This window comes from Thunnus maccoyii, chromosome 4, assembly GCF_910596095.1.
Source record: "Thunnus maccoyii chromosome 4, fThuMac1.1, whole genome shotgun sequence".
In the NCBI taxonomy this organism is placed as follows: domain Eukaryota; kingdom Metazoa; phylum Chordata; class Actinopteri; order Scombriformes; family Scombridae; genus Thunnus; species Thunnus maccoyii.
In genome coordinates, this window is record NC_056536.1 from 13,201,205 (window position 1) to 13,221,226 (window position 20,022).

Genomic DNA, 20,022 nt, shown 5'->3' on the forward strand with positions numbered 1-20,022 from the left:
GTTTATATCCATGTTTGCAGCATTTGTTGTTACCGCAGACTGTAGATCAGTGGAATAGTGTGAAACCATTGGTAGGAATGTGTATTGTGCGTGTGCGTAATACACATTCCTACAGGGACCCACATGTAAAGTTCATCAATAGTGCTACGAGTAATCAAAAATCACAGGCTACATTTAAAGTGATGTGAAAGTATTAATGTTATTCCTGAAATATTAAAGTTAATATGGAACGCTGTAAAATTATATAATTCTGTTGCCTCTCACATTTTGGAGTTAAGCTCACCTCTTCAATGTAAGATATAGTCAAGTGTCTTTGACCACAACCTTTGATGAAATTTAAATAATACTTTGTCTTATAAGTGGCTGACTGGCAGTTATGTTTGACATGTCCTCAAGTGTCTGTGAGCCACAGGCTGTTGGCAAGGAGACACATTTTAACATCCACACGTGCAATGTTAGTAGTAGACAATCAAACACAGTAGGGGGCAACTTTCTTTAAACATCTGTTGAAGAAAATGACACATCTGTAATTAAAAAAAAACTATTAAGCAATTAATGATATGTTCAGTTGTGTCTAAAATGTGTCAGAATAAACTTGTTTCTTCTTCTTCTTCTCTTCTTCCCTCACACACCCATCTCCTCCAGCATTTTTGTCAGGAACAATCTGTTCTTGATTTGTGTTTCCTGATACATATAAAATGCACAATATTGAACGAGAGTGTTGCACTGGAGTCCAAAAGGAGCCCCTGAGCGCCTGATGATAGGGCACCAATTCCTGATGTGGAGCTGCAGAGTCTGCCTGTGTTTGTCTGTCCTCCACTCTGGAACATGTGGTTTTAGTTACAGAATGTTTTACTGCTCAACAATGTTTCTGCCTTGGAGCTCGGCACACTGCATAAAGCCTACTTTGTCCCCTGATGCCCACACGGGAGAGTCTGCCTCATTGCGCGCACACATACACACACACACACACACACAGTAATGATGACATCAGCACTGAGCCCTTGTTGATAAAAGGTACCATTTTCCCCCTAGACGGTCACACTTAAATACGCAGTGCATTGCCCCACTGTAACCACTCTTAAACAGCACAACTTAAAGTCAAAACTAATATTTTCAATACTGTCCATTTCCACTGTGCTGATATTAAAGTTTGATGTTCTGCCTGACTGCTTGTCTGCCATCCACTGCAGCACCAATGCCTGCTAAAAGCAGCACAAAGCACTACCAAATCCCAGTCCTACGACAGATGAATCATTATATAAAAGCAAAAACAGACGTGCCACCATGCCATGCGCAGGGCTGAAACTAATAAAGATCAGACATACTGAGTGGTGCATTTAATAAAAATAACAATGAAACAAGAACTCGGAAAAAGTGGAATTACACATGTGTGTAAAAGCAAATAAAACTTCAATATGGAACTGTAAATTGCTGAATTGAAACAATGGGATCTCATCAGCCAATAATCCTCTTTGGAAAAGTGTACAAAGTGAAGGGGCTGACAAGTGAACACATTTAATGTCACTAACACGACATCACACCTGCAGCTCTTTTCATTCACAGTGGTCTTTTACAACAAGAAAATGTGATCGTGATCTCATGGCTCTGTTTGAAGGAGGTGATTAGCACACCCAGGAGTGTAAAGTGAAAGGCTTTGGGTGAGTTGAAGGATGTCTGGCATGAAGTCACTGCGGTTGTCACTTGGCACACTTAAATCCTGTTCCTCACAACTAAAGTGGTGCTAAACACTGGTCATATGTATTGACAGAGCCTGTGCAGAGGGGCCACTTAACAGCTTCTGCCCTGTGCTGTGCTATGGTTAAACTCAGTTTCCCAGCAGCAAACCCACCCTGGCCAGCAAACTCTAATTAATACTGTGGTAGCATAGAGTAGCACTTAATAAATAAAACTGCATTTCTTTGTTTTTGGGGTTTTTTTTTAAAGCATTTTAATATTTCTCTACTTTACTCTGTCTTTTCAACCGAGGTGTCAGCTGTTATTACACCAGGAAGTGAGAGATTACTTCAGATATACAAGCAATTATATTGAAATTACAGCCTACACAAGATCAGATTCATTGCATATACAGTACAGTTGGTTCAACTGTGCTTGAACTTGAAAGGTCCACGCACAGGCCAAATGTCTGCCCTCACAGTTCATCACAGCATCCATCTCACACCCAAAACATTTTGCCCACACCCTGAGGCCAACAACATGTGTAGCATTTGGTAGCCTTCTAACCCTGGACATGGTAACAGATGAGCGAGGGTCAAAGCAGAGTCAGAGAGAGCCATCCAGGAATTCTACGGAGTGCCAAAAACATCTCATCACAGCACGGGAGAGGCTTAAAGGTTACATTTGTTCAAAATTAGTGCTTGTTGGGTTCAGTGCATGGACTGGAAACCTCACACCTGCTGGTGTCTGAGGCTCAGCCAGCAATTGCTGCGATGCAGGCTGTTTCATGTCAAAGAGAATCTGTTCAATGGCAACGCAGAGTTTTGTGTTTCTGTAAAACAAATCTATTTTCTGACAAGTCCATTTTCATGTGCATGCTGACAGCACCACACACCCTGTCCTGTTTTTCATTGTGGTAAATCTGAAATAAAATTGTCCAACACATGGATATTACAAATATCCAAAACCATCATGGGCATTTCTACTGTTCCTACTATTCTTACAGTAAAACATGATATAGGATCTTTTATTATATGTTATTCAAATAGCTTTTTGTGCCCTCATTAAATAATCCTTATTACCCAGAAGCCTGAGAGGGATTTCTTTGATAATGAAATGCTGCTGGTGAAAATAAATCATCTTTAAAACGTGTTAATCCAAACACAGGTAGTATAATTAATATGTAAGTAATATGCAATGCTTTACAATATCCGTTATAATCGTGTTCTGTACCACTGTGATACATTTCTGTTTAGTCTATCACACAGTTCAAATTCATGAAGAACCTATTATTCTGATCTGCAATAGTGAGATAGACTTTTCACTGCTCCAATACAGTAATCTGTCACCATCTTGTGGCAAGAAAAGACAACTTTCAGACACAATGGAAAAGACACCCTTGGATTCCTGCCATTTTTCAGTAAAATTACTCATTTCAGGTGCCATAGTGTAATGGCTGATTTTCATAGTTTTATGGAAAGAGATGTACATATATTTACTGAGGAATATCTTATGTGGAGTAAAATCTATACAAGTTATACTCCGTTAAACGTCAACAACAAGCAGATCAAACTTTTTCTCATTACCTGTCTTGTAAAATTTCTTTGCCATCGGCCCCAAAGAGATAGATGTTCCTTCATGATATTCCACTCAGTGAAACCTGGAAATGCATAAAAAACAACCTGATGACCTTTATTCTGTATTTCATATTATCTATCACAGTTTTATGATAAATAATAACCTTTTTATGACCAAAGATTTCCCTTCCAGTTTAAAAAAAATGGTACATATCAAGACTTAAACAGGCAAGAAAAACAATAATTAAATAAATATTACAAAGAAGATTACAAAGATGGGTTGAAAGATAGGTTGCTGATTTTCATATCAGTTCCCTGCTTATTAAATCCCCGTTGGTTAAGTTTAGCATATGACCGTTACTCATCCTTCTCAGTGCAGTTTGTCTATGTTTGGTATATGCACTTATGATTTCATAATGATAATGATAGTTGAATAATTTTACTTCAAATTCAGATTCACCTACAAATTGGGCAAATTTTACCCTGCAAATTGACTGAAGTAGAGGTTGTGAGCAAATATGTCACACAGTAATGCTGTGAATGTTAAGTGAAAACATCAAAGAATGTTGGTGGAGGACACATGAAAAATAAGCTTTTTTAACTGAGATGACTTGTTTTCCTGTGTTGCTAATGATAATTAATATGCAAATTAGCCCTGGGAGCAAAAAAGGGGCACAGTGGTCTCTGTTAATAATTACTCCAGAACATCATGTTTATAAATGAGATCTTTCCAGGTACAAGACAGGACAGTAATTGGAGTTGTGACTAAAGAACTTGCACCATAGAAAAATAGCAGGTTAGTGGAAAGTGAGTGTAATAATACTTTCTGCACATTTCTATGTGTGTTTGTTCCTGCTATAGTTATGAATGGATATATTTTTGAAATTAGTGCTTTTCTGTGTTCTCAGATTAACAATTAAGTAATCAGTCCTAAGATTAAATATTAACCGCTGTAGCACTTGAGAGTTAAAGTACAAATATAATCACCTAGACTAATGGAGGTTTTGGAGGTTTATCTAAAACTGATGAGTATGAAAGTACCAACATATTTTGTATATTAGGCTACATGCTGAAATTTCAACAGAATGTGCATTTACAAAACATTAAAGGTAAGTATTTCTTTAAGGAAAGCTCTGTGATTTTGTATTATACTCATGGATCTTTTGAATGTTAAAAATTAAATTTTTTGAAACCATTTGCTTATTTGTATTTAGGTGATTGTTTAATAGCAAGAAGGAAATTAAAAGAAAATTGTATGAGTTAGCTTTGAAGCTAAATAATCAAATATTGTTTTGACAGTGTGAGCAGAAGTCACACACTGCTACAAAGAAAATGTTTTCAAACCTTGTGCTGTTATAAAAGTTACATCTTATTAAAGGACACATAGAGGCTCACAGCAAGGCTCACACCAGTGAAACAGGTGCTCATTGACACAGGTTTGTTGTGGATTACAGCGCAGAGTTCAGATGCTATCAAAATTTATTTTTATTCTACTTATGAAGGAAAATAAGTTTGAGGGTTCACATGTTATCTTGGCTAAACGCTGCATGGGAGCACACTGGCCCTGCAGGTACAGCTGCAGCGGTATTGATTTTTTTTCCTTACCGCACAAATTAGCGAAGCCATTCAAACTGTTGCAGTAACCACCATAAAAATAATAATCTAAACGTCAGATGTTATAAAATAATTGTTTCCTAAATACTGTATTGGTCCGAATATAAGGTGACCCAAATCATAAGACGACCCCCATTTTACAGCAGCTGTTTTTGGGAAAACACTTTTTGACTATAACTTACATCATAGTAAAGTTACATACTCACACTCTCCTATCAGGCTCTTGGAAGCGGTCAAAAATTATTTTCTCTGGCAGTTGGCATTTATAAGACTGCCTTTGAGCTCCTTATCATCTGGGACAGTGGTATTTGGCAGCTTGACATTTTCCGTTTCTGTAGTTGAGACGTCAGAAGACGCTTTGGACTCGTTTTCACTCGTCATGAATTTATTTCCATCGTGGCAGAAAAACACGTTACATGAGCCTTCAGAAACTCCTGCAGTTTAAACTGGACTAACGAAACACTGTTAGGGCTGACTGACTCTAATACACTAACTAAAAATACACTTTAAGACACTCGCTAGCCTAGCGACATTAATGCTACAAACAACCAATAGCCACGCTTTTCCGCGCAGGTGTCGGTTTCCGGTACGTCCCATCACGTGACTTTGCAGCGCAAAGAATTGAAGAAAGGAAATCCATTTGTAATGTTAGCTTGCATACACAATCATGTATTGTAGCCTACTTCTAACAACTCCATGTTTAGAAGTAGGTAGAAAAGTTGTATTTTTAAAAAAAAGATAAATAACCATCGTTTTAATGTCTTGTTGAGGGCCATTTCAACCATGGCAGAAAGTGAATATAATATAAGAATGTTTTCATCCTGCATTCACCTGCTCATGGTGTGGTCCCATTTCCTGAGTTGAGAAGTCGCTCTTCCAACTTCTGTGTTCATGAGCTTTTAAGTTGTAATGTGGAAACAACATGGACACTACAAAGAAGATGTGTTGTATTTTGTCCCAGACTTGTCGCTGCACCAGTACATTCCCTAAATCACTAAAATATTACTTTACCTGACTGGTTATCAGGGTTAATGCTAATAAATATTTTTTCTAACTAATCTAGGTCACTCTACGACAGAAGCTAATGGTTACAACCTAAAACCATTTTATAAATTACATGTGAGCAAAAAATTGATATACAATACATGAACTAGTAAAAAGTTTCTTTCCATCAACCAAACATTTACTTTCGTCCACCATGTTTCTGCATATATGACATCAACTTTCAACAAGTCTTGTACTAAAATTTTCACCAACTTTCAGAGTTTTTTATTCCAACTTGAGGGGGCGTTCACGTGAATTTTCCCAGTCAGGAAATAATTTTTCCAATTATTCCGACACCACATGAATGCCACATATAATCGAATGAAAATAAGAATCGTGTTTTCGTTAGCTTAGAGTCATATCTACATCATGGATGTATAATAAGAGCTGGATAGGGCACCACCGCTCAGGCTTGCAGCCAGTTTTTCCCAGTGGCCACTCGCGGTATTGCAGCGAAAAATCCCCCTGCGGCCCAAAAAGGATTTTCCCCATAGACCACCATTGTAAAAGAGACGCCTGTAAAACTATTGAAAGGACACCTCAAACTGCAAACAACGTCAATTATGACTCTTTCTATTATGAACTTTTGATCCATGGAGGTTTTATATTTGTAAAACTTTCCTTGAGCCGAAAAAAGAGATTTAAAAATCTGTGACGTCATCACAATGTAAAGTCTATGGGCTGAGCAGGAGCTTGCAGGCAGGGCCAGTGGGGGAAACACTACTGCGCATATTCAGTGGGCCGCACAACGCGGAAGCACACCCGGAAGCTAGAAACTTTTTTTGGCGTATGCGCCAGGTGAGCAATTCCTATAGGACTGAATGGGCGCCATTTTTAGTTTGGTATCCAGCTCTTATAATACATCCATGATCTACATAGGGAGTGGGGCCTCCTTCACGGACACCGCCATGTTGCACCGCCATGTTTCTACAGTCGCCCAGGACGAACAAACCAAACAATGGCTCTAGAGAGGGCCTTTTCGCGAGTTTCAAGGCCACCTTAGGTTCTCCTACATACTTGAAAGGGAGTGGTGCGGGTGAGAGGTATTCAGCTGGTTGCAATGTGCAACCTCACAGCTAGACCCGACTGAATCCCACTTGAATAAACAAACGAACAGGAGTGCAGTTAGATTACAGTAAATCAGTAAAATATAAACCAATGTAATAACCGAGATGGCGCATCATTTCCTCCTCACTAACTGTCCGACTGAACAGCAGTGATGTTAATGTAGTGGACACAGTCGAAATTCTTCTAACATACACAACTGCAAAAGAAACAGCTACAAAAGAATTAAGACAATTTAATGAGGGTCACAAACATTAATCTTTGTGTTAACACAAGATGTATGATAATACAATAATAATATCTCTGTATCTAAATGTTCTCTGCTGCAGTGTCTTAATGTGAATAAGGCTTACAGCTAATAAATAATTTCATTGTTGTCTCACACAGTGGAGGACAGCGATATTTTTTTAAAGTCAGTTCTCTTCAAATGAACAGTTTTTAGCCCAAAACAAAAGCAGAATTACATTCTGGCATTAAAAAGAAGGCTTAGAAACAGCATTTTGACCACCAATTTACAGAAAATGTTAAATATAAAATGAGAAAAAATTAAATGTTAAGAACATGCCTTAAGTATTTCTAAGTATTTCTGAAGTCATTATTGTGTCTTCATTGAGAAATTTAGATTCCATGTAAGTGAAAGAAAGGAAACAATCACACACAAAACACAAGAGGGAGAAACAACCATTTTGAAGTAATTTCACCATCTTGAGGCTGCAACATTGGTCAAGTAGCATATAGATAATTTTGTGAAATGCAAGAGGATATCGCTCTTGGCTACAAAACGGTGGAAGCGACATCTGAACCTTCATCCTCATCAGTGGTGGAGGGGGAATTATCACTCAGTGAACTCTTTGATGTGATTATTTAGGCTACACAGAAGAAAATTGAGTAGCATGTGTATGAAGTTTAGAATCTAATGCGTTTTTTTTGTTGTTCTTGTTTTGTTTGTTAATACACAGACAAACATGATGTCACTACGTCAGTGTTCAAACAAACATCACTTACACATACAAAAAAGAAAAACTCACCCCATAGTCCAAGTTAAGTCTTTGTATAGCACCTTTCATACACAATGGCAGTTCAAGGTGCTTTAACATCAGCATAAAAAAAATTGATCAACATGATAAAAATAATTTTACAGTACTGAGGCTGCAACATTGGTCAAGAAGCATATGGATAATTCTATGAAATGCAGATTATTGACATTATTTGATACTTCTAGTTGTTTATATGTTGTGTCTTACACATGTAGGCCTACAGGACTCAGCTGCAAGTAGTAGAACTTGTATTTCTTTGGTCTTGTTTATGACACTTTGTTGAGAGCGGGAGTGAGCAAGAGGATATCGCTCTTGGTTACAAAACGATGGAAGTGACATCTGATTCTTCAACCTCATCAGTGGCGGAAGGGGGAAATATCACTCAGTGAACTCTTTGATGCAATTATTTACACAGAGGAAAATTGGGTGGTATGTGTAGGAATTTTAGAATCTAATGCGTTTTTGTTTGTTAATACACAGACAAACGTGATGTCACTATGTCAGTGTACAATCAAATCACTTTCACATACAAAAAAGGAAAAGTCACCCCATAGAACAAGTTAAGTCTTTGTGTAGCACCTTTAATACACAATGGCAGTTCAAGGTGCTTTAACATCAGCATAAAAACAATTGATCAACATGATAAAATCATTTTACAGCAAAGTTTGAAAATACAGAAATACAACATTTAGAAATGAACACCAAATCAAGCACACACACACACACACACACACACACACACACACACACACACACACACACACACACAAATAATAATAATAATAATTATTATTATTATTATTATTATAAAATGTTGCAAATCAGTAGGCCCACAGGCATCTAGATAGATAGATAGATTAGAATAGAGTCTAGAGATATAACCATAACTATAATGCTCTTTGCAAATTACAATCAATGGAGCTAATGGTACCTTTAAAAAAACGAGGTTACGAGACACTACTAATAGGTTTAACTATTACTTTAGTCAGTATTTCATTCAAAGGATTTAGTGACATACTAAATACTTACTCCGATACAGCAGGTGGCGCTATGGGTTATTAAAGTTAGTTGCGATCCTCCAGTAAACAAAAAGAGGAAGAAAAACAAACGGGTGCGCGCGCAGATATGGGGCTCAAAACAAAACAGTTTTGACCATCGATGTATTATAAGAGCTTTTGTAATACATTCATGGTGTTGACACTCTTATATTACATTCATGAGTGAGACTGAAGATTTTCGTGAGCACAACATGACAAAAAGCTGTTGTGCTCCAGACTGCACAACTCAGACCAGTGATGGGTGGAAAATGTTCAATATCCCCAGAGTGAAACATCTTCTCAGCAGCGGAGGAGAGAGTTGTGGCTGGAAGCGATAAACAGATGTGACTTATGGATCTCTGACAGATGAAAGCCTGTGAACATGCTATTTGTGGTCTGTGTTTACGAGTCTGCATACCAGTGTGAGACATCAGCTAACATACTTGCTTGTCATGTACAGTAACGTTATTCTAATTTAGGCAACATGATCTTAGTTTTATGGAGTAACTTTGACAAAAACAGAAACTATTTCCAGGATGATTCATAATTTTCATAGCAACTATTTTCTACAGAAGAAATATTTCCTAAGAAAAGTATTGACAGTTTGGATTCTCCTCTATTGCAATACATGTCAGTTTATATCACATGTATCACATATTGTGATATTGAAGAAGTTAAACTGAGAAATTAATAAAAAATAAAGGCATGGATGTCTGTTTCAGCTAATCCAGCAAATTAAATATCTGACAAATCAAGTACATGTACAAAAAATCATATAAAAACCCAACATTACCAGAAAGCAATTCTGCTCATAAGTCAATCATGTCATGTGACAATAGGAAAAGCACTTAATGATGGCTGAATTAAATTTAGCTGCTTCAGTTTCAGTGTGCTGGTATTGTGCCTGCTGGCTCACTGTCATGAGTCACTGGGGCACTTGAATACAACAGAGCCATTGTTAATGTTATTAGTAACACCTGTGCTTTTCCTGCTATAACAAGTCTAAACGTCTGCTGTGAAAAAGGCCTGTTAATTTGCAGCATTTGCCCACAATGGTCACAAAATGTATATAGTTGCAAGGTGTATGTTTTTATATCGCCCACCAATACTCTTTCACTTCTTTTTCTGTAAATGCAGGGATGCTGTTCAGACTGTAAACTAGGTTTGTGAACATCACCAGCCTTTTCTAACCCGACTGTCATATCTGCTTATATCAGGGAGGCCATCGCCGGACTATAACAGCCCAGATTTTGTACCTTCTATTTTTAAACATAACTTCCTCAAGACAACATGGGAAACTGCGAGGTTGGTGCTCTGTCAGTTGGCATCTAGTCTGTGGTCACATTCTTCTCAGTCACGACAACTGCTTGCATGTTTGTTTGCTGTATTCAACTTTGATGCAGTTATATCAGGCTCACACTGGCCGTATCTTAGCTCATAATCAATACAGAAGATTGAATGAAGTGACTTTTTTTTCCTGCACTACTGTGATTCACAGCAAATCAAAACCAGGAAGAGAAGATTTGGAGCATCCTTCTTCACTCCTTCAAAGATCATCAAAGATTGGATGCCCCTGTTGTCTTCTATACCGCGTCTCTTCATCATGAGGCCAAGCAGGGAAACGGCTAGAGTTAATTTGCCAAAGTGTTTTAAGCCCCAGTTTGTGGACTGTCGGTGTATTATTGACTGCCCTGAAAGTTTGATAGAGAGAACCTCCAACCTAGCACGGGCTGAAACCTGGTCACGTCACAAAAATAAAAACACTATTAAGTACCTAATTGGAATAACACCTGCAGGAGCTGTTTGCTTCTCATCAGGCAGATTTGGAGGCCGTGCTTCTGACAAGATAATGGCATCAGAGTCTGGCGTTTTAGGAAAGCTTGAACAATGTGGTTCTTGCTGACAGGAGGTTCCTTGCAAGAGAAGAGCTGTTAAGTGTTGCAGCAACATTAAAAATCCCAAGTTTGGCAAAAGAGAAGTCTCACCTGCCTAGTTTCTGCTCCTGGCGGCTGTCAAGAGACCACATTCACACAGAACGAGTGATCAGTCGCTTTAAAACCTCCCAGATACTGTGATACCCATCAGCTTGTGTGCACTGTCTCTTCATGTGTAAAATGTATCTTTGCTTTTTGCTGTTCATTACATCCTGTGCTTTTTAGGTTATTTTCCAAACCAATGCAGATTTTCACTGAACTGCAGGACTGTTGTGGAGATTTATGTTTATATTAAATGGTCCTGGTGAAAATACAGATTGTGAACCATGCAAAGCAATGACAATATGATATTATGACTGATTACTGTAAAATGATGCAGTTGAAATGATGCAAAACCTTTCCTTTTTAAAAAAAAATTGGAATCCTCAATATTTCTGTTATTTTGATTTGTTCACATTAGATTTTATTGGCAGTTTAAATGGTTGCCTTATTATTGTTCAGGTGTAATTTACAGTCACTTCAATAAAAATGCACTTATGTTGTCACTTATATCCCAATTTATTTTCTTTGGGGCATCTGATTATGTGTACTGTCTACAGCAGTCAGAGCACTTTTTTCACAGCATGCTTTGAAGGAACACGTGATGGAGATGATGTACATGACTATAGTTGAAAATCATCCTGCTTCAGTAAACATTCAGATTTTTAGCAAATGAAAATCAGTACATAGAAGTTAAGTGTAGGCTTTAAGAGATCAGTACTTTTTGTTGGTTAACCAGCACACAGATACCATTCTGATGTCTGATTTTAAAAACACAGAACACACTGTATTAATCACTACATTGTTTATTTCACAATCAACAGCAAATTATGACACAAAACAATCCACATCTTAGTTACTGGCCATCACCTAGAAAAAAAAAGAAAGCAGAAAGAAAATAAGTCAAATTCCTCCTCTAGAGGGCACTAGAGCACTGTGACTCTTTATCACAATATTTCCACTCTGGACTCTGAGCTATAAAGCATTTAAAGTTTCAATTAAATATTAGATGACATCCACTGTGGTATTTGATAATATGTATAATTTCATTTAATAATTTCTGGCAAATTACTGAATATTCTACACAGCCCATTTTGCAACACAAATATTCATGTAAAAAAGCACAAATAAGAGTTTCCTCCTTTTAATTAAAACAATTTCTCATATTTATTTCTAACATAAAGAGCCACATAATGAGCACAAACTAATGGCTGCCCATAAATAGTTTTAGGGCTCAATCTCCAGACAGGGAAAAAGTTTTAACGCTGTCAGCTTGAGTCAAAAATAAACAAAAATGTATCATGAGATCTTTTGGACAAGTATTCTATCCGATGCTTTTCCACTTACGTTGTTGATCCAGGGGATGTAGGCGCTGACCCTGGTGAAGACGGAGGGCTTCTTGGGGTAGTTGCAGCCCATGCTAGAGCCGAAGCTCACCACACCGTGGACATCCCAGGAACCATCAGGGTTCTGACAGTTGAGGGGACCGCCAGAGTCTCCCTGAAGGGTAACAGAGACAAATGTGGTATTAGGGCAGGAAATCAGACAGAGGATGACAAATGCTGTGTTTAGATATGCTTAAATAAGGTTTTTGTTGCACAGGACCTGGATTTATACATTACATAAGTTTGAAAAAATGAAATGAATCTGACTCACGTTGCAGCTAGCCAGGATTCCGTCTCCTCCAGCACAGACCATCTTGTCGGTGACCAGGCTGCCCCACCAGTCATACCTGCTGCAGGTGGAGTGGCCGACCACGGGAAGAAGGGCCTGCTGCAGGATGTCGGCAATGGGACCTCCGGCTTTAGAAGAGAACAGAGCTTTCAGATTCAGGGCTGCAGTTAAGACCACCACCAACAAGGCCAAATCAACTCCAAAACTAGGTCCACTAAGTCCAGTTTCAGTTCAAAAGTGACAAGATTCAGTATCAAAATGTTTTAAAAGCATGAATAGACATTATAGATTATGTCTATTTGATTGAGTGTCATATTCTATTAACACACAGAATTATGGATTAGTCAATGCATAGTTTTGAGGTGTAATTTCTAAAATATGTAATTTGTAACTTTTTTATTTTTTGAAAAGGCAAGTCAACATCTAAAAGTGTGTGAGACGAGTCATAAAACTACTGTAGACTCAAAACCAAGACATCTTTTACAGTAATGCTGGAACTAGACTCAACCACACCAGCCCAATTCAAATGAACGGACAGTGACACTTTAGTTGAAGATTAACCTCTTGAGAGGGTGGAAAATTTTGCTGAGAAAAACAACATCTGGGCTGCAGTGCTCACACAAATTTAACAGGAAAATTGACATAATATCAACGATTTGATAGGACATCAGTGTTGCCAGTTTATAGTTACTCAAATTCCTTTTAGTCTGTTAATAGAACTTACTCCAGAGACGACCCCAGCCGGTGACGTAGCAGGGAGCGCCGTTAGGCAGGATGTCATCAGCGGTGGGAAGACAAGCAGGCATGATGGAGTCAGACAATGTGACAGGAGTGGAGAGCTTGATCAGGGCGATGTCATTACTGGAGGATGAATGAAGAAACAGAACGTTAATGAGCATTAATAGCATGGGTAAAATAACAAAATAGTCACCGAAGTATAATATGCAGTCGACAGAGCCTACCGGATTCTGTAAGAGTCCCAGGCCTCGTGGACGATGATCTTGCTGGGGCTGATGGCAATAGAACCAGCCTCATTTTCCTTCAGGTTGTGTTTTCCCATATACACTCTGTAGGTGCGACTGCTGCTTTGCCAGAAGAAAAAAAAACATAGAAAAAAGTAGAAAAAAGGGTCAGAGTTGCATAGTTTTGGGATCTATTCAAGAACACTTTAGTAAAACACCAAACTTATTTACAGGTACTAATCTACTCTCATTATATTACTACTGCTGCCAATATACAGTAAAATGTAAATAATTTGGGGGAATTCATTAAAAATGTGTTCTTTTAACTTGGAAAATGTTTTATTAACAGTGGCAGTATTGATATAATGTGCAAGTACTAATTATATCTATAAAATATTTTTTTCTTAAAACAATTACTACACTAATAGGTGGCCACAGCTCACCAAAGCCTTTTTCAGTTTGAACACTGAACTGCATTATTGTGTAATTCTGTATACAGTATTTTACTTATCAGGCTGTGATAAGTACTCAAGTATGAGTTCAAGTATATTTGTATATTATTTTAAATAGCAAATCCAAATGTATTCATCTTTCCATCCTGCCTCTATCACCCAGCTTTATACTGAAATCCACAGTCATGACCCTCTTTGTCCTCCCTTTCCTCCCCTGCCTGTTCCTCATTTACCCTCATTGATTTCACATTTCTTTTTAGCCACACCTGATGCAGTGAGCAGCGGTGAGGACCCACTGGCTGGCGATCAGAGTGCCACCGCAAGTGTGGTAGAAGTTGCCGCCACTCTGGTACTGCAGAGACACCTGTGGAGAACAAACAACAGCAGCACATGAATGTTTTGTGACTTTAAGAAAAGGACTGAGGACACAGAGTTTAACTGAGAATGGAACATACCTGCCAGGGCCAGCTGTTCTCACGGACATCCTCTCCGCCGACCACCCTGGTGACGGTGGGGGGGAAGGTGGGCAGGCCACACCCGTAGGCTGAGAAACAACAGTATAGAATATGGTGCTTTATGACAGTCTTAATATCAAAAATACTCTTTCATTTTGTTCTTTAACATTAATGTTTTCAAGCAGTTTTGGCAATTCGTAAGTGTAAAAAATTGTTTTTTTTTTAAAACTCAGTTAACTCAATTCTTCATATCAAATTTATAGACCACTTCATGTAAAAAATGTGGGCAATTGTATGCAGCAAAACATGTAATTGTCTGATCAGAATAGCATCAGATCTTACCACCAGCAACAAACAAAGCCAAGATCACGAACTTCATTGTGACTGTCTTGAGTAAAGGTTAGTGGGATCTGTTCCTCCTTATATAGTGCGTTAACAGACCTGTTAGAGACCTCCAATGTGATGCAACATTTTCCTCAGCTCAGCCAGGCGAAGTTGGTGGGGAAAAACAAATCAACCTTGGAGATAAGTATACCACAGATATCCCCAAATACACCTTATCTCCCCAACCCAACCTCTGTGTGAACCTCACAGATGTCTCACAATGACCTGAGATGGCCAGGTCTTTCAACTTATAAAGAAGAGATGATGTTCACACTCTGTGGCTTTGTATTTATTTTAAAATGGTCAGTCTATTTGTTATGTATGAAAGAAAATAACAGTGCATTTTTATGTATATGTGAAACTGCAAAATGTTCACTTAAAACACAAAAGTCATTCTAGTCTCTGGAAAAGATGCTTTAAATGTAGCTTACTGTGTATGTTTGCATATATAACAAAAAATCTCAAAGAACTACAATATATGCAATAAAGAAAACTAGAAAATTAGAATGTATTCAGCTAAGACATTTATTTTTCATGTGGTAATATGATGGTTATACACATTAATCACTTAAGTGGCAAATATTGATGTTACTGTTAGAATAGAATAAAATGTATGTATTCATGTTTTAGTGAGATTGGAAATTGATACAAATAAGTCATGTAGTGAACTAATGTGCAATGAAGTTGCATTTTACTATAACAGTTTATAAAGATTATTAGATACTGTTTATTAACAGTTTTGGAGCATTGACATAGTTTGGTTTCTATGGCCTCTTCTGAGCTGAAACAGGTACTATATATGTAGTTCAGTGGTATTCCTCATTAAGCACATACTACAGTCAAACCTCAGTGGCTGACCTGTATTTAAGTACATAGATGCAAAGTAAGAGGAGTTTCAGTATTATAATAATAATAACTTTGTAGTTAAATAATACAATACAGTCACAAGACCTTGAATGGTTTCATAAGCAATAGAAACGTCCAGCTGTGATTACAATAGTAGTAATACAGTAGTTTGACTATTTGTAAGGAAGGAGGCAATATATTTCTCTGTAAAGGAAATCATACTAGTGAGTGCTATACTTGATATGGAGTAAGGCTCTTTGTGTGAATTCCACCACTTGATGATAAAAGCTAAAAACCTTTTTTCCACTGACTTGTTCAACAAACAAGTTTAAAAACACACAGAACTCCAGGAAACTTTGGCCTTGGCCTAGTATTACCCAGTTTTGATGTCCACTTAGCTCCACCCCAGTATTAAGATATTTGAAAGGGCAAATTTCCCAGAATTTGATCCTGTTTTTTTTTTTTTTTTGAGGTTGCATAACATCATTTAAGGTATAAAAGAGTCTGATGGTTTTACTGCAAACTGTGGAGATACAGAGATGATGAAGTTTGTGGTTCTCGCTTTCTTTGTTGCTGGTGGTAAGAATCTTTCTGTCGCTAAAAACATCACACACAACACCGATTACTGCCATCTGTTTTAAGATATGTCCACATACAGTATTTCTGTTTTCATTTTGTGCATCCATTTACAATTTTTAAAAGTGTCTGTCTGTCTCCTCAGCCTACGGGTGCGGTGCGCCCACCTTCCCTCCTATGGTGAGCAAGGTGGTTGGAGGACAGGATGTCACGCCTCACAGCTGGCCCTGGCAGGTAAACATGCTGAGTAAGGACTTTCACTCAGAAAACAAGATATCTGATGTCTGAAAACAAAACTTCAGTAAAGAACATTATAGGCTTCTACTAAAGATATACAGTGCAGTATGTGTCAAGTAGACTAGAGACTAATCTCTCAGTATTAATAAGAATATTAATTGTGAGAAAGGAAAGGCAAGTTTATTTGTGAAGCACCTTTTAAACAGACGCTATTCAAAAGGCTTTACATAAGGTGAATGAATGCATTAGAACATTTAAGAACACAATAAGAAATTAAATAAAATGAATTAGAGTAAAATGAGATAAAAGCATAGACCAGAAATACAGTTACAGTGCAGGAAATTTCAAATTCAATAAAATTAAGAGCAGTTGAGAAACTAATCAAGCGAAGGCACAGCAGAGCTTTTCATTTAGATTTGAGAGTAGCTACAAAAGTCACGGACACATTCAAGATCGTTCAGAAGTTGGTTCCAGCCAGTGAAAGAAACGCCAAAGTAAACAGCTCAGGAAACACCATCAGTGACAATTGATTGTGTTGATATGTATGTTGCAGATATCCCTGCAGTACAACAGACAGGGTGAGTGGAGACACACCTGCGGAGGCACTCTGATCTCTGACCAGTGGGTCCTCACTGCTGCTCACTGTATCAGGTAACAGTGGAACTCAAAACAATTCATGACAAATTATCACAACTCCATGTTGCGCTGACCAAAAGATCTATATTCACAATCAGTGCCATGGTGTCTGCTGTACAGTATAATACATGCGTATAAGATGTCAATTATGAGGTGATTTGTTTCTAGTGCATTTTGACTGATTTTGACATTCCCAGAATCCTTAGTATTTGCATAACATGGTTGATAGTTTGCTGGTGAATGTATTTTTAATATCACTGGTCAGCTATCTTTTTGATCATTACACTAATACATAACTGCTTCTTGTTGGACAACTTGCAGCAGCAGCAAGCAGTACAGAGTGGCCATGGGAAAGCACGACCTGCTGCAGACGGAGCAGGGCGCCGTGTTCATGGCCACCTCTAACATTATTGTGCATGAGAAGTGGAACCCCTTCTTCATCCGGTAAAAACACTTCAGTAAACATTACAGGAAATAACACTGGCAGATCAAGTCTATGATGGATCTAAATGTTTGTATGTTCCCTCTGCAGTAATGACATTGCCCTGATCAAGCTGGAGTCCCCCGTCACCTTCAGTGACACCATCATGGCTTCTTGTATTCCCGCTGCCGGCTTCATCCTGGCCCATAACCAGTCCTGCTACGTCACTGGATGGGGTCGCATGAAGAGTGAGCGCCCACACTCCTTCCTCTCTTTGAGACTAACTCTAATTTAACTAAAATATCAGATTTAAAGTCAATATCATCAGATTATTATCATGAGTTGATAGTTCCAAGTCTTGTCCAGTCTGTATTATCTCTTATATATATATATCTTGTAATTGTGGCATTTACAGTTAAGAAAGCATCTTTACTGCAATTTTAGCAGTAGTAGTATTTTAATGTGGTATACAGTATTATCTTAATATTTGATCTTTTAATTTATACACTACAGCTATAAAGGTATATGTACTATAAAAGGTAAAGAGGGAAAATGAGAAGGGAAGAGAGCAATAAGGAAAGACTTGGAGTGAGTGTATTCATTGAATCAATAAAATAAAAAGAATCGCTACTGTACATCACAACGAAACCCACTACATAAAAAAGTAGCTGGAGACTGGTTGCACTGTAACTAAGTTTAACAGGATGAACACTGTCTGTTTTGCTCTGATCCTTTCTAACTACAACATTTGACTCAAAGCTACAGCTAGAAGAAAATCTGTGTTGTTAAGTTGTTGTTTTTTCACCAGAATTTTACCTCAACTGAACTCCAGCTTGTATGAATCTCTTCTTCACACAGCCGGTGGTCCCATTGCTGACATCCTGCAGCAGGCTCTCCTGCCCGTGGTGGACCACGCTACCTGCAGCCGGTTAGACTGGTGGGGTTCTCAGGTGAAGGACACCATGGTCTGTGCAGGTGGAGATGGAGTTGTGTCTGGTTGCAACGTGAGTCTAATAAATGACACAATAATGCATTAGTCTCATTATTGACACCCAACTCAAATGCCTTCTGACAACCGAAGACCGCACACAGCAGGCTACACTCGTGGTAACTAAACCTGTTAGCTGTGTGTTCTCAGTTTATTTTTTCAATGACTTCAGTTGTACACTTCCAACAACACATTTCACACAAAATATAAGCACTAATCTTCTCAAAATAAATACATAACATAAACATAAATGGTCTGCCAATACTTTCAACACTTTTTTCTAGAAGATATGTGAACACATCAAAACTCACAAATAGACAATCAATGACATCCAACTAAACAAAAACATTACCCATTTAGTTCATATCCTCCAAACATATACAACATCAAGTTTTTATTTTTGGCTAAAAAGTTTAACCTGGCAGTCTCAACTAGAGGAGAAAAGAGACACTTCTCCCACTTTTGGCTTGTCAAATCTCTCTCCTATGAATATCATGCACTCTTTTTGAAGAAAAGTGTCACTTAAACATCTAAAATTTAAAGGAATGCAAATAGAATGTAAACATATTAATATTTAAACAGAGCCCTCACTGTCTGCGCGTCATCATAACTCGTGTTAGATGTAAACACTAAGCACACTCACTGAGTGTTTCAAGGACAAGAAGTTACTGTTAAATGTGGAATTTGCACACTGATCATGTTTTCTCTCACATGACTCAGGGAGACTCTGGCGGCCCTCTGAACTGCCAGAACGCTAACGGCATCTGGGAGGTTCACGGTATCGTCAGCTTTGGCTCCGGGCTCAGCTGCAACTTCCCCAAGAAGCCCACCGTCTTCACTCAAGTCAGCTCCTACGTCGACTGGATCAGCTCCGTAAGCTCTCTCATTGACTATCTTTAGAGGCTGAAGTAATGAAAAACACTTCAGTGTGCTTTATCAGTGTCAATTCAAGGATTAATATAGTAAATAACCTGGGTAAATTTAAAAAATAATTATTTCATTGTGTTATTATGCTGCACTAAATTTAACTTTCTTCTATCTCTTCCACAGAAAATGGTTGCCTATTAAGAGGACAGGCTTTTGAGATCAAAGCCACTATGTTCACATATAAAATAAATAAAATGTGAAACTATATTTTGTGTTATTTTGTGTTTTGTACCAGTTTGGGCTTCATTAATAGGTTAGCAGTTTCCCAAAAATATGCAAAGCAATAAAGCATCGCTGAATATTAAGACTGAGGCATAAATATTCAGTTTCTCTACTCTGACAAATATATCATCTACATCGTTTAATCAGTGACACAGTACAAAGCAAAAATGTTCCCCAATGGGAGCAGTGATGGGAAAATGCTATCTACAACCACATGT

The 20,022-nt window shown here is 38.0% G+C and overlaps 2 protein-coding genes and 2 long non-coding RNA genes across 4 annotated transcripts in view; 2 read left to right on the top strand and 2 right to left on the bottom strand.

The window, feature by feature from the left end:
- Window positions 1-5,114, bottom strand: part of LOC121895419 — a 49,653-nt gene extending 44,539 nt beyond the window's left edge. Inside the window, exons 1-2 of the long non-coding RNA XR_006095768.1 lie at window positions 5,075-5,114; window positions 3,264-3,337 (exon numbers count right to left, since the gene is read on the bottom strand). This is a non-coding gene — a long non-coding RNA (uncharacterized LOC121895419). The remainder of the gene's footprint in view (window positions 1-3,263; window positions 3,338-5,074) is intronic.
- Window positions 5,115-9,121: 4,007 nt separating this feature from the next.
- Window positions 9,122-11,508, top strand: LOC121896052. The gene is made up of 3 exons (XR_006095904.1): window positions 9,122-9,473; window positions 10,269-10,356; window positions 10,550-11,508. It is a non-coding gene; the product is annotated as an uncharacterized LOC121896052 (long non-coding RNA).
- A 320-nt stretch (window positions 11,509-11,828) lies between these two features.
- ela2 (elastase 2) lies at window positions 11,829-15,011 on the bottom strand. Its single transcript, XM_042409002.1, has 8 exons — window positions 14,910-15,011; window positions 14,568-14,656; window positions 14,379-14,476; window positions 13,661-13,780; window positions 13,423-13,559; window positions 12,681-12,826; window positions 12,372-12,524; window positions 11,829-11,894 (listed from the first exon to the last, which is right to left on the bottom strand). The coding sequence occupies exons 1-8, from the start codon at window positions 14,944-14,946 to the stop codon at window positions 11,877-11,879; spliced, it is 798 nt and encodes a 265-aa protein (XP_042264936.1). The 5' UTR covers window positions 14,947-15,011; the 3' UTR covers window positions 11,829-11,876.
- Window positions 15,012-16,284: 1,273 nt separating this feature from the next.
- LOC121895636 (chymotrypsin-C-like) lies at window positions 16,285-19,751 on the top strand. Its single transcript, XM_042409001.1, has 8 exons — window positions 16,285-16,376; window positions 16,519-16,607; window positions 17,164-17,261; window positions 17,568-17,690; window positions 17,779-17,915; window positions 18,526-18,671; window positions 19,376-19,528; window positions 19,706-19,751. The coding sequence occupies exons 1-8, from the start codon at window positions 16,337-16,339 to the stop codon at window positions 19,721-19,723; spliced, it is 804 nt and encodes a 267-aa protein (XP_042264935.1). The 5' UTR covers window positions 16,285-16,336; the 3' UTR covers window positions 19,724-19,751.
- Window positions 19,752-20,022: the final 271 nt, after the last annotated feature.